At 37.5% G+C, this 14,797-nt stretch overlaps 1 protein-coding gene across 1 annotated transcript; it reads left to right on the top strand.

Annotated features, from left to right (window-relative positions):
• The first annotated feature begins 1,272 nt into the window (after positions 1-1,272).
• On the top strand, positions 1,273-13,894 carry LOC146488645 (uncharacterized). Its single transcript, XM_085119115.1, has 7 exons — positions 1,273-1,427; positions 1,661-1,768; positions 5,635-5,942; positions 7,256-8,123; positions 9,657-9,788; positions 11,384-11,570; positions 12,331-13,894. The coding sequence occupies exons 1-7, from the start codon at positions 1,332-1,334 to the stop codon at positions 12,501-12,503; spliced, it is 1,872 nt and encodes a 623-aa protein (XP_084975241.1). The 5' UTR covers positions 1,273-1,331; the 3' UTR covers positions 12,504-13,894.
• Positions 13,895-14,797: the final 903 nt, after the last annotated feature.

Here is a 14,797-nt window from a genome sequence, read left to right on the forward strand (position 1 = left end):
TTTTTTTCAACAGGGCTAGTATACATACAAGAGAGAGAAATTATAACTAATAAGCAAGACATAAATAAAAATGAAAAAGGAAAATAAAATAGCAGTAGCATCCCTCGAGACGAACATATTTATCGCAGCTCATGCGCATAGTGTTGTCCATTTTGCTCTGAACTTCCTCAGTGTGTGTTCACAAAGGATCTTTTCATTAAGTAACAAGCTGAAGATTTCAAAACTGGGGGAGGGTTTGTTTCAATGGCACGAAAGAAAGATGTGATATTTTGCAATGATGACATAATGATTGAGAGCTAGACAAATATTTAATTCATGCTTTATATATAGCCATATAGAATATCCGTAGCGTTTAAGGTGACATTTTCCGATCTCTTTTCGTTCCACCAACTGATTACCATTTGCCAAAAAAATTGAGTACTGGGGCATTCATGTAGAGGTGAGGTAAATTTTCATGGGGGTGGCTACAACGATCACAGCTCGGAGTTGTTCTCAGCTTCATTTTGTAAAGTTTGTTATTAGTTGGTAGAATATAATGTACCACATTATGTTGAAAACATCTAAGTTTGTTTTCCATTGTGACCTTGAAGGGTAACTCATAAATAGCTATTTTCGTTTCTACATTGGGAGGTTTAAGCATTTTCAGCACAAATATTTTGCGTGCAATCTTGGCCGTGATGTTTGCGGAAGTGAGGCTGTTCACCACTGTTATTGAGAGGTTCTGAATTAGGAATTGATTTTTTCCATAGGTTCCTTCTTTTCCCGGACCTCCACCTTACATAACTACATGGATATTCTGGTTTTTCTTTTGGTTAATTTTTTTCCAAGGGACGCGGTACCGATTTCTGCGGAAAAAACGAAGCGTCAAACACCACTTGATATCCCAGATTCTGTATGGGCTTCCCATAGAAACGGTCATAAAGCTTTGGAACGCAAATGTCTTACCGGAAAAAGTCGAAACGTAACAGTGAATAAAGAGTGAATAGACAATTTTGCAATTGGCACTTTTAATTCTTATTTTTCTATCCAATGATCCCTGGACGGGAACGTTCCTCTTCAATAGTAACCAGGCAACCTGGTGTAAAATCTGCAACTCAATGCTTTTCGAAAACTTTAATTAAATTATTAACGGTAAGTTCATTATCCTCAAAAATTTCGTATGGAACAATCATCAGCAAAGCGAGTACATATTCACTTCTCTTACCCTCCCCACCCATATCATATTCATGATGGGTTGTTTTGATTGGTTGAATACGGTGACGTGCTGTTTTCAACCAATCGATTCCGGCTGCAGAGCGAAGATTTCTGTAGGTTTGTAATATGGAGGAGTAATGGCGTTTTCCGCCCAGACAGATCATGGGCAATGTGAACGAAAGGACGTTGTTTTGAATGGAATTGGTAAAGAAACAACGAAGGAAAAGGCGAAGGTTTGTAGAAGCTGTGCAACTTTTCAGGGCTTTCTTATTTGCGTTTTACATACAGCACTTCTATGCAAAACTTGCGAGGAAGGGATCGTATTATTCACGTTCGGTGCTTTAGCATTCAAGGGCCAGGCTATTTTACGGTTTAGTGTCCAGTTATTCCATTATTTTGTAAAACAGCGCTATCTAATAATCACTGATTCTACTTATTTCGCCTTTTTTTCTGGAATAAATACTAGTTTGTCCCGAATCCCGCCGCCAAGCCGTTTGTACCTTCCAACTTGAATTCAGCATTGGGTCGCTCTTTAAACAGGACATGGTCAGCTCCCGAAGGACAACATTCTAAAGTAAGTGTATCATTTTTTTTATTATCTATGCTAGCCTAAATAAAAAGTTCATGTTTTGGAGTGAATGTGAAAACATCACCAGTTGCTAACGTAATTTAGGTTACGAGCCTTCGGGTCACCGCGATCTCAGAGTGCAGTACTTGGCGTCCGCTTCAGTCCGATGTTTGTAATGAAATGAGAGAGGACACATAAACGCTATTTTAACCCTAATACAGAAATCTAGTGGCTGTTATTCTATTCATCTCCCAAGAGGAACACAAGTTTGGATAGCCTGTTTATATCCAAATTTTGTCTAATAGGGAATAATGCAGTTGTTGGCAATCATTCGGATTATAAACGGTTTCGAAATAAGCCTATGCCAACACAAGAATCGCTTTGAATCAACTCTAGCGGCGTTCAATATTATTTTTAATTCTCGACAGGACACCCCTTAGATTTTCGTTGTTCTGTTTTACTATTTTGAGGTGAACGTTCTGATCATTTCGTTGGCTGTAAAAGCCCAAGAAGGTTTTAAGGTAATATTGCTGTTTTTTTTTTGGTCGATCGTGTAGTGTTGTATGACGGATTTGCCCTGAGACCGAGTTTATTCTGTCGTTTGGATCGTTGACTCTCGGTTGGGTATTTTTTCGCCAATGCATCTTATTTGAGATCGAGATTTCAATAGTTTTATCTTTCGAATTTCGTGCTATAGTCACTGTTCAAATTTTTAATTACAGATTCGGCGAACCTCAAAGCGAAAGAAATCCATTGTAAATATCACCCCAGCTTTCGGAAATAGAAGTGTTGTTCGTGTAAATAACTCCCACTTTGATTGCATCGTTTAGCTTTTTATTTTATTTTTCCCAAGGCTTTTGTTCGTTTCTTTAGCATGTGGTAACTGTGGTTTAAACTTTTCAATGTTTCGAAACCTTGCGAAGTTAGATTACCTTGTGTTCCATTTGGAGACAATTTACTTCATGAATTTTAAAAAGAGGTGACTTGTTTTCTTATTCTACGATTGGATGGGTTGTTTTAATTTTGTTGTCTTTATTCATATCGCAAACTCATAATTTGGTTTGCAGGTAAGTTTTTCCGTTTCAGAATAGGAAATTTTGTAGTAATGGAGGTTGAAGTGACACGATGTGGTGTGACATGATACAAATCACACCACAAATATTGGCATTTATGGTCTTTGTTAATCAGCTACCATAGAAACAGTTTTTATTCAAATGAAGCTGCAAAAAAGTGTGTGATTAACATTAAGTGCTGTGAAAAGTAAGGAGATTATTGCACAAACAACAAAAGACATTTTGTAAGTGCACATGAAGGCAAATGCTACACAGTGGGGTGCATTTAAGGTCAAGTTGAAATCTGACACAATAAAAGGTGAAAATTATCTTCATAAATGTTGGAATCAAATGAAATAAAGTAGTGATTGGAATTTCTAACTGAAAGTTGCAAGCCTTTGGTGAGTTGATAATGATAGGGGTATTTTTTCAGTCAATGGCACAAGCATATCGGAGTTCAGAAAATCAGAGTTGTCCCAACAGGAGTCAAACCTCTGACCTTCCGATTACTAGTCTGAATGCTCTACCACTGAGCTTCAGGAGACTTGTGGGAGCTTGGCCATAAAACTAGGTTCATGTGACTTGTTTAAAGTTTTACATGTACATTCAACAGTTTCAGACTGTATGCTTTCCATTTGTCATAACTGGCTGGCTGAACCAGGCATTATTGGTAAATAGAAACTTGCCCATTTAAAGGACTTGTCCTACAAAATCTTCAAGATGGCTCATTCTAAAAATTGTATGTACAAGTTTGAACGAATTGGAAAAAATTTACAAGCAGTCCTTCAAATTGGTGTATTGCAGGCGTATTTGTGAACTGACAGGTCCGGTGGGCAAGTTCTGACAAATAAAAAATCTCGTATAGTGGTACTGTGATCAAACTGTTGCTTCTCCTTTTCTCTATTGGTTTTGAAAGTAGAATTGATGAATTCTTATCATGCCAAATTTTACGTCGAAATTCCAACGGGAAGACAAGTTATTTTAAACATGAAGTTCAGCTTCACTTTGCTGTCATTACTTGATTCCAAAAAAATGGCTGAGAACCACGTAGAAGGCTGGTTCTACAATCATGGACAAAATGTGTTAAGGAAACTGCAAAATTTGCATATATATTTCAATCTACCTTGAGGAAAACACCACCTGGATGGTAGCAAACCTTCACTCCGCCCTCACGCTCACTCAATGGCCGGACAATGACTCAGCCTTTCTTTCAGCGGCAGACCAACATTGATGAGGGGGAGGGAGGCTGTGTTGTTGATGTATTATTGTAGCGGTCAAATTTGACTAAAAGTTTCATAGTTGCATTGAGAGGAATACACTCAACACAAAATGGTCTGCTTTCAAATGGCCGATCTAGCTGATTCAGGCCAATTCTTTTTCTTAGTAGCTTAGGGGCTATCTTTACAGTGCAAGTGTGTTTTTGTAAACATCCAAGAGAAAACTCCTGGTAATTGTTTAAACACATATGGTTCTTGTGGCATAATTTTGAGGATCAATTGCCTTGTGTTTTTTTAAATGCTCGATCTCCTCTTCTTACCTTAATAACACCTATCAAATGTACACCAACTGGCAAAATTCTTCAGTTAGATGTAACTCTCACTGATCACTCACTGTGTGTGAAAAAGGTCTCGTTGCAATCTGATTTTGTCTCTGTTCTCAAATAGTTATAACACTATTATTGAGCAATAATTTTTAACATCTTGTACATGTAGTGTGACTGAGAAATGGTGGATGGGTTTTTGGCCAGTTATTTCCAGGTTCAGTAAGCTTATTTAAAGCTTATTTATAGCTATATTTGCAATAATTGCAATTATCATGCACTCATTGAATAGATTGAAGTATGAAAAGGGGTAAAATCAAAATAAAAATTTTTGTTGTAGTACCACTTTAAGGTTTCAAGTTTAATAATTCTATGCCCCACTGAAGTACTATCTTAAGCTTTGGACTGGTGTTTTGTTGTTGTTGTTTTTACAAAATTTAGTAAGTTAAGCTTGTTCATTAAAAAGAAGTATTTGGAAATCTCACTTTATGCCAAAATTAATTGAAAAGAATCCAAAATCCTGTTTAGAAAAGTCTAAATTAAGTTGTTGCTAAGATATACTCATTTGTTAATATTCCTTGATTGCATGAAAGACTGAACGCAAGACTGGCACAATCGCTAGAATATAAAAAAATGGTGCATGAGTTGACATGAAAAAGTATTCCCTAATACTTGTCGTTTCCTCTGCTATTTACTGGTAACTTTGTGTGTGTGTGTGTGTGTTTGTTTTGTTTTTTGACTACCAGAATGGTAAAATACAAATGAAGTGTTTTATGAAAGAGTACTTATTGTGTGCAAGTTTTTTGCCTCAACATTTAAATTGCTCCAAATTAGCTCTATTTTGGCGAGACCGGTTATCATATTTAAGAACTTAATTCTGTATTTAGTTTTTGAGCCAAACAGTTTAATGGAAGGAATTAACTTTTTTATGTTTTAGTAAAACTGAACCAACTGATACGAAGTAATCAGTCAAGCATCAATAATGTTATTCCTCCTTTGTGGAGGTCACTTGCATTTCCTTGTTTATGGCTCTCAAATTTGCAATTCACTTCCTTGGTGTTTTCTTTCATCTTCAAGTACTTTTTTTCTGTAACCCAACGGAAAGGATACAAAGGCCTTCAATTATCAGCTTAGCCTGCATAAAATGCAGTGGGAGGCATCTACTGTTTTCAGTAGGTAAAAATGCCTAAGTTTACTTTAATGCTGTGGTGATAAAAAAAAAATCTATATTTTCACTCTCATAATGTACATGTAAATATATAATGTGTATTGGTTTCTAGGTTTTTGCTCTGGGCAGAAACAATGTGAATTTAAAGGGGGCAAGACATGCAGTTGGACAGCTCATACCTCATCCAGCATCACAAACCTATATGAATGGTGCACTTGGTGCCGCTGATCATGTACCTAACAATGGGATCCCTCTGGAAGAACCGAGAACCCCTACGACTCCTCAGTCTAACAATCACATAGCTTTTCATCTTGTCTCAAAAGTTCTTGAGGATGAAAGTATCTTTAACTTCACAACCTCTGAAGAAACAACGCCTGGTGTTGAGCCTTTCTCGCCTCTTTCATTAATTCATCCTGATGGGTAAGTTACCTTAACTTCTAATTATTTTCCCTAAGGGAAATTTTATTAGTTACCAGTTAGAAAAACTGCAAACAACTTTCAGTTTGAAATCTGTTTGAAATTACTAAGAACTGGTTGGCTTCGCAATTCCTGTGAGATATACCGGTAGTGAGTAGCGATAGGGAGATTGAGTTGTGCAGTTTCACAGTATCTTGCAATTTAACAGTGCAATCAAGTGAATCTTTTTGTTTAAGTGGAGTCTTATCAAGATTTATATACGAGAACAATGAGATTGTGGGCTGGAGGTTTCTATTGTGTAGTAGTTGTTTCAGGCTGTGTGCTCATTAACCATATCACACAAAAATCACCCGGTTGATTAATCTAATTTTTAATGCAAACTGCAAATGTAAAATATGGTGAATTCTTTTGGGGCCTCAGTTTCTATATTGTTGCTGGTTTTCTTAAGGTAATTTTCAATTGAGTGCCATAAAATCAAACTAATAATTACTATTCTGACTAATCGGGACACAAATACATCAAACACTGAGAAACAATGTGAGCAAGTAATCGTTAGTTTTGCTATGACTAAACAAGGGATGTAACCTTCTTTAACCAATCATGGAACTTAGTCAAGCAAAACCAAAGCAAATGCAACAATTCCCCCTCTAGAAACTAAGGGGAGAGTGATATGAGTGTGGAATTATGAGATCATTTGGGTAGACAGATGAAAATAGTACAAACGAATAAGTGCATTTCTAGGCTGTCATTTGTATAGGAAATACTCTTTTATGTGAAACTGTTAGACAAGAACTACGCTTCTCTGAGAAAATGCCGAAAATGCACTTATTCATCCGTGCAATGTCCATCCATCTACCCAAACAATCCCACAATCCCTTACTCATACCAGTCTTCTAACAGTTTCTGGAGTGGAGAATTACTTTGAGCACTCAAATCTCAATCAACTAGAGGTAACACAATCTCCACTCTGTCACAAGATATTTGTGATGTTATAAGAAGAAGCTTTACGCATATGTTGGTTTCTTGTTATTCACTCCCAGTCCTTTTTTTTTTCACACAGCTCAGTGCAAATATTTGGGAATGTTTGGGAACGGGTGTGTCCATTCTATGTCACCATTGATGAGATGAAAAGAAAAGCTCCTACAATGTTCCATGCCGTGAACTTATCAACTGAATAACTCATTTGAATGTTGAGTATTTGAGTAAAGATTGTAGTCGTATCTCATCAAGAAGAATTTTCAAGATTTCTTTCTGCATGATCTAGCAAATAATAATATTAGTAACAATTAATAATTATTGTCTTTTTGTGTTTTCAGTTTTGATGGTACATCTCACTCCTGGCCTCTCCCATCTATGCCTAATGGTTGTGTTCCAATCCCTGCTTCTTCATCCAATGACGGTAATGGATGCACTGGAAGCTTTGGTTCCTTTCCAGGACAAACCATCTGGTCAGCTGAAGCAAATGCCCATACCACACCACCCTTATCACCACTTGATATATCTCCTACATCCAGCTTGACAAATTCTTCATTAGGGACCACCCCTCCTTTCCCAGTGACTCCATTAGTACCTACCAGCTCTTTGACTAATTCATCAGGTAGTGCATCACCCACAGTAAATGGTTATCATGATGAGTTGTCTCCATACCCATCCCCAACCGGACACCACTTTGGATCACAAGATGGATTACCGCATTCTCTGTTCATGCCCATTAAAGACACATCTGTTGGAAGTAAGGGTTGGAGTTCCTCAGAATCGGGTTACTATTCAAGCAATGGGTCATCTCGCCGTTCTCGTTCTTCTCCCAGTTCAGTCCCTGGCCGTGCACAGTTTGTTGCATCTCCAAAAGCACGTCCACAATCCCTCACATTAACTAGTGGCAATCATTTCAACAGCTCACCCAGCATGTCACCATCTTCACCACCATCACAAGTGCACAGTCATTCGGCTCCAAAGTACATCAGCTCAAGCAATGATATCAATGGAGGGGCATGGCATAAGCATACGTCTGGCCGAGAACACCTTTCTCCAAACCACGTCCCAAGGGAGTCTTTTGTTAAAGAAAATGGTCATTCTGGTCATCCCATTCTCCATCGCACTAAAAGTCCATTGACCAGTGAACTACACTATAGGCTAGAAGAATGTTATGAGCAACTGAGATGTTTGGAAAAAGAGAGAAAGAAGGTATTGGTAACATTCAACTTACAGCTTGTATACATTATATGAGAGGCTAACCTTTATTTGACAGTGCTGTTTCTACTACTTACAAGTCAGCATTTCATATCCATTTTCAACTTACAGTGTTTAAGAATAACCTAAACTCCTTTGGTCTAGGATAGTTAGAATTTGTAATTTTCAAATAATATACACTGGTTGCAAATTAAGAATTGCCCAAATCACAAACTTGAAAGTCAAACGTTTGAAAATTTGCACAATAAATTTGAGCATGTCATATGGGTGACTTTGATCCGCTCGTAAGGATTTTGGTTTGTTTAGATATGACTGCAAAGTTATGAAGCTTCATGAATGAAGATACACAGAAATAAAGACAAAAAGCTTCCCTGAATGAAAACATTATTCAAAAAATACTGTTGTTTACATCTGAAAACCAATAATTATTGTCCCTTGGAGGAAAACAACATGCTTGTGATGCAATCAAATTGTGGGTCATTTTGAAGTGCATTTATTGACCCAAACTGAGCATTTTTTTTAGAACATTTCACAAAAGCTGTTAGGAATATGAAGAATCAATCAAATTAAAGAAGTATTTTGTAACACTACAAATTTACGATCAAACCTGTATTTTTTGTGAGGGGAATTCCAAGAAGTACTCTTAAAACATTTCCAGGAGAGTCTGCAGCTCTTGTGATGAGTTGCTATTCAAGATTCCTCTTCCCTTTGACTACAGTCTGTCCTCAAAGAATGATTTCTTCACAATTAACTCTCTGATATCCACTGTTTAAGCTGTTAAGTATTCCTTAGAACTTCATCTTGTGCTTCACAGTTTTTGAAAAAGTATGTTTGCTTCCGAAAACAGGAAATAGCTGTCTTGCAAATTATGAGGTCACAGCCATTTTGAAATGAAATATGAGCTTCTGTGCGTCCTTTCTAGGACCCCAAAAACTTTTAAATGTATATGCAGATAGAAGATTCTGATTTGTTTGACCTTCTTGAAGGCAATTAGAACAATAGGGGACCAAAAGTGCCTTTCTAGGGGTGAGGAGGGGATAGGGCATGACTGTAAACCCGTGCAAAGCTGCTGTTGGTTTTGACCAGTACAGTTCTCAATGGGTTAAGAAAAATATTCACGAACATCTAAACTGAATCCTAAATTTATCCACTCGATAATTGAAAGATCGAGCAATATTGAGGGGTCAGTGACTATTTTGAGGTTTTCTTGGGTTCATGTGGCCTGGTGTTTTGCATGAGCCAAGGGAGATGTTTTTCTTTGATCAACCATATTGCACTGTTTTGACAAGGAATTGTTGTCTAGCTGCATGGATTTCAGGTACATGTAAGTAGTTTAGGATCACAAGAAATGTGATTATCCTGGGTAGTAATGATTTTGTTAAGTTTGTTTCAAGGCTAAGTAAATCATTTGCGTAAGTTTTTTTCAATAGGTCAATACTTCAGCAAGGAATGATTATTACAGTTCTGTGCTGGGTACATCATATATTCTTTTTAAAATAAGGCTTTTGTTTTTTTTTTTTTATTTAGACAGAGGCAGAAATCTCCTATCTTTGGTCAGGCAGAAGACTGTCTTCTGGAAATGCCACAAATTTGAGGCCTCCTCCAAATCCATCAAGAATAGACAAGCTTATTGTAGAGCATTTACGGGAACATGCTAAGGTAAGAAGCAAAATGAGTTTGGTGCTGTTGCAGGTTTATGTACTCTTCTTTGGAGCTGTTATTCACGTTATACAATGCTTCTTCCCAGTTACTGAAATCTCAGTCATATAGTATTTTGTAAAAGAAATTTATTAAGGACAGTGCCTACTATTGTTACTGCACATACGTTCTGCGCATCTCGAGATACTTGGGTTTCCTATGGTTGGTGCCTACTAATACAGAGATATTTTTGCACGGTTTAAAACTATGCAGAGGAAACAGAACTTATCAAGTGCTTTTGGTATCCAAAAAGGAAATTGGGGGTAACCATGCATTTTTCAGAGATAATAAAGCTTCAATTTGGAAAAAAATGCCATATATTGCTTTGTATTTTACTGCTTTCTAGAATAATTATTACTAAATTAACTCTAAAAAATGCGTGGTTACCCCCAATTTTGTTTTTGGATTTCCATAACCCTAGCTGAGATCTGCTTTTCCCGCATAGCCATAAACCGCGAAAAAATACCTCGGTATTAGTAGGCACCGTCCTTAAAAGAAAAAAATTGCATCATTTCATTATAAAGGAAATAAAGGGAGATGTAAGGGAGATTCTTTACATCTCCCTTTAGTTCCTTTATAATACTTATATCAGTGGCATAGGTTGGTTGGTTGGTTGGGGGCTTCTTCATAGGCAAGGCATTTCTTGCAATTAATGTGGTTGCGTGATGCAGTGAAGCCTTAATGTGGTGCTTGTAATGGACTGCGTGATTGTGTGATGCGGTTCGCAAGTCCAACCCACAAAAATGACCCTTTCTCACCAACGAGGCCTCAGTAGCTCAGAGGGTAAAGCAGCCGATCTAGAACAGGGAGGGTCGTGGGTTCGAATCCCATCTGGGGCTCAGATTTTTTCTGTGTCCTCTATGGTTGATTCTTTACATTTCCCTTTATTTCCTTTATAATACTTACATTATTTCTTTGATAGTGAAAAAGGTATTCAAACATACATTGTGAGTTAAGCAGATGATAGTTTATGGTTCAGAACTGTACAGTAACAGACCTGTTAGTGATTCCTGTAATCCAAGGCACTAAGGAAATACTTTTTTTTTTTACAAAATTATCTATTGTTCTGATAAACCAAAACAAGTAAAGGGCAAGGTTGACTTCATAGGAATTTAGCTAAACTTGATTCTCAGGTGAAATTGATTAAAGGGAAACTCCACTCTCACTACAAATTGACGTTAAATTGTTGGAAATAGTGTCTCAATTTCAAAGCTTAGTTTAAAAGGCTGAGACGGCATTTTAATGCTAAAAATAATTTGCATTTTATTATTATAAATTGCTTTTGAATTTTTTGTACATCACCATTTTAGATTCCATGATGTAAACAGTTGCCCAATAATTCTTCACAGAAGAACTTGTGCTTCCAGACTATAGTGGCAACTGTACCACATCATAAAATCCAAAATGGGGGCGCACTGGGCAATATGGGCAATAATCATATCCAATTTATTTAAACACAAAAATGCTATCTCCACTCTTTCCAACAATTTAACATCAATAATATTTGTGGCGGTTCCCTTTAATAATAATAATTTTTTTTATTAATCCATCTTCAGGTTGAGGCCTTAGTTGGAAGAATAGAGCGTATTCGTCACTCTCCACTACATGTGAGCATTAGTGAGGGAGTTGATCAGTGGCAAAGTGGCATACGTGAGCTTCAGAATCGCCGTAAGGAGGAGCTTAGCAGTAGTAACAATTCAAGAAGCAGATTCAATCCTGGTATAAGGCATCAAGATACTGCAGGTAATCAAGCAATCACATCTGTTACAGCCACAAAGAAACCACAGAAAAACTGTTTTTGGGAAAGCTAATCAAAAGGGCAGTGTCACCTATTTCTAGTGTCACATTGAATAACCTAAAAACATATTTACATGGCCATGAACATCAAAATACATGTAGTGGTTCAGGTTTGTTAACAACAACCTTACAAATGCACTGGAACTAGAATCTTTCATCTTTGGCTGCAGATGGCTAGGATGGAAATGGATTGCAACTCTAAAAAAATGGCCAAAAACTGATTATAGTTTATTCTTGCTCAGAGAAATCATCACATTTTCTTCCCAGTGCTGTAAGGGTACTTTCCGGTAAAAAAAGAGGTTCTTAGTCAAATATTTGAGCAGCTTTGACAAACATACAGCAAAATCTCTGTGACAGTACCCCTTTAAAATGTTGCAACTATGCAACATCCAGTAACTGACTGATGTACTGCTCTTTCTCCTGGCTGGGTCCTAAGGCTGCGAAAACTCGTCAGAGGCTTAATTTTAGTGTTAAATGTTGCTAAATGTCAGGCTAAGTAAGCCTGGAGGTGGGGGGGGGGGGGTGGGTGATTATTAAGTTTTTGGGCTTTCAGGGTGGGTGCTTATGGGCTTTCAGGGTGGCACTTATTCAAAGGTGTGCAGTTAATTTAATAAATACGGTCATTTTATGTGCACTGTAACAGAGAGCTTGATTACAGGTAAAATTAAATTTTATACACAGATGAAATTTTTAATTTTTTTTTTAGAACTGAGTGCCTTAATATCAGCTGTGAAGACACTGACACAAAACACCCGTGCCACTCGTACAATAGTTTGGTGTGCCAATCAGCTTGTACTGGCCAATTCCATCCCAAACCGAGAAGCCTCAGCTCTGCTTCCTCAATCCAATTCTAAGGAAAGTACAGGAGATGTGTCTTGATGGGCAGCTTTATCTTTCAGCCATGGTTGATGCACATCAGATACGCGATGTGCATTTCCCTGGCATTCATTGGTTTACTGCTGTTGGGCCTTAATCAAGCAGCAACAACTGGTCAAGAAATCATACATGGTACATGTCAGCCAGTTCATGGTAGACGTTCATGGAGATATTTTGCAATGGAAATGCTTTAAAAATTGAAGTGCCTTTGTTCGTGGATTCACATGCAGGTTCACTATATGGGAACAGTTACTTGACATGTCTCTGCTACATTTTCGGGTTTCCTGTGAGTTTTATTATTCAATCTCTTGCTACAGTGACAAAATTTTTTTAACTTAGACAGCAACAGAAGTAAAAAGGATAAAGCACAAGCGGCAGCTTTGCAGTGCGCAAAACAGCGTGACAGCATTCACCAGTATCATTCTCATGTGCAACCAGCCAGTGTTCAAGACATGCTTTGGTGTTGGGTACAGTAATTAAATCAAACATATCTATCAGCCATATTGCAGAGGGTTTTGTGAAGAATATTGACAGTACAGGGCTATTTGAATGGACACGCATTCAGTTGTCATCTTGACACTTCAGTAGTGTTGAGAATCGAGTTTCAGTGTTGCTAGGCAACCAATCAAAATTTTATTGCATAAAATGTATTCTGCAAATAACTCGCCTTTATTCTTTCAGACGTTGAAGCGACAAGCAAATTGCCCCAGAACTAGCAAACTTATACGTCTTTTAATTGCTTGTATTAACTAAGGTGCATTGATGTCTTGGCAGGCCAAGTCATAATAATTATTGCAGGTTGAAGGTGAAGTAACTATACTGAAATTTTGATCCACAGATTTACCTACCGGGGCCAGCTGGTTCGAAAGCCGATTAACGCTTATCCATGTTTAGATTTTTATCGAGGCTTTCAGCTCGCTCATTAAAAATGGTTTTAAAGGCTAATTTCAAGCTAAAGGCAAAGAAAGGTCTAAGTAAAAATTGACGGCCAAAAATCTTTTGGAAGAATCTTTATCGATTAGCAATTAAACTCGAGTCAATGTTTGCGTTAATCCAGGATTAGCTTAATCCGGCTTTGAACAACTGGGCCCTGGTGTTCTCTGTGAAAAATTAAATTTCTTTGAATAGTGGTGATACGAATTTCATCTTATTCTATGACAACTGTTGTTTGAAACAGTTTCATGCTTTTGATTATTACTGTTTTCTAAGATGATGTTTTAACACAAATATCCAGCCACAATAACATAACTTGAATTCAATGGGGCAATGCTTGTACGGACAAAGTTGTCAATCATGTCAGCTCTGTTGAGAGCCTGTTTCTATGGCTTTGAAGGCCAGAATACATCCAGACATCCTTTGGTGGTGTGAGAAATTAAAGCTAATCGTAACATTCATTTGTGTGGTATTTATTGCTCTTCTTTATAACCATAGATTTGTCTTGTAATTCCAACAACATATTGGCCATAAACTGATAATAGTGGCTAATCAAGGCAAGCCCTTAACCCCTCTCCTTTGGTCAGAGAAGTAGGGTTGGAGGGCTTTAGGTCTGAAACATTTTAAATCTGCCCCCACCTCAAAAGAAAAAAAAAATCTAAAACGGGATCAGAAAAGACGAAGTTTCTGTTATTTTGGCCATTTGTGAATTATGTTTCCTATGTGAATTGCAGAACTGTAAAACTGTGAAAACACTTATTACTGAAGCCCATGCCATGGGTGTTGTTACAGCGATTTCCATAGTTCTTTCTGGCGCACCTAATTTACACTTACTTTCGTTTCATTTGTTAACGCTTCGCCTTTTATACCTTTCGCTCCCACACCTTATGGATCATTACGTATGTAAATAGCCTTTCTGTCACTCCTTTTACCTTTTTTAGAGCCAGTTTCTTTGCATAAGTGTTTTAGTGTGCGCATTGTTTTCAGTGTTTATAGTTGTGTTTCACCGTTTATCTGTTTCGTAATGGTGAAGTCATCTAATAAAGTAGAGTGCTGAGTGAAATTAGCAGCAGCTACAGGTGTATTACTTATTTTCAGGCCTCAAGAAGTGGGGGCTTATTAGGTGGGGGAGGGGTATTTCAAATCATGAGTTTTTTACAGAGGTCAATATTCAACTTTTCCAAACTTATGGAAGGTGGCTTTCATGGTTACAAAACCTGATGAGAGCACTTGAGGACAGTGCCTCCTTTTGTTACTGCACATACATTCTGTATCTCAGGATGGGCAGAGAACCTCGGCTACTGCTTCATATTCTGCCTCAAAGAAATGTCCCGTGCAAAGTTCCTGTTCATTGACTCTGTCTG

Source organism: Pavona decussata, unplaced genomic scaffold, assembly GCF_977016875.1.
Source record: "Pavona decussata unplaced genomic scaffold, jaPavDecu1.1 SCAFFOLD_9, whole genome shotgun sequence".
NCBI classification, from domain to species: domain Eukaryota; kingdom Metazoa; phylum Cnidaria; class Anthozoa; order Scleractinia; family Agariciidae; genus Pavona; species Pavona decussata.

What these genes read in the sequence shown, in the direction of transcription:
- LOC146488645 (XM_085119115.1), top strand. Translation starts at nt 1,332, where the DNA reads ATGGCGTTTTCCGCCCAGACAGATCATGGGCAATGTGAACGAAAGGAC. An exon ending in CCGAAGGACAACATTCTAAA is followed by an intron (nt 1,769 to 5,634) that starts GTAAGTGTATCA and finishes ATTGGTTTCTAG; the next exon opens with GTTTTTGCTCTGGGCAGAAA. An exon ending in TGGAAAAAGAGAGAAAGAAG is followed by an intron (nt 8,124 to 9,656) that starts GTATTGGTAACA and finishes TTTTTTATTTAG; the next exon opens with ACAGAGGCAGAAATCTCCTA.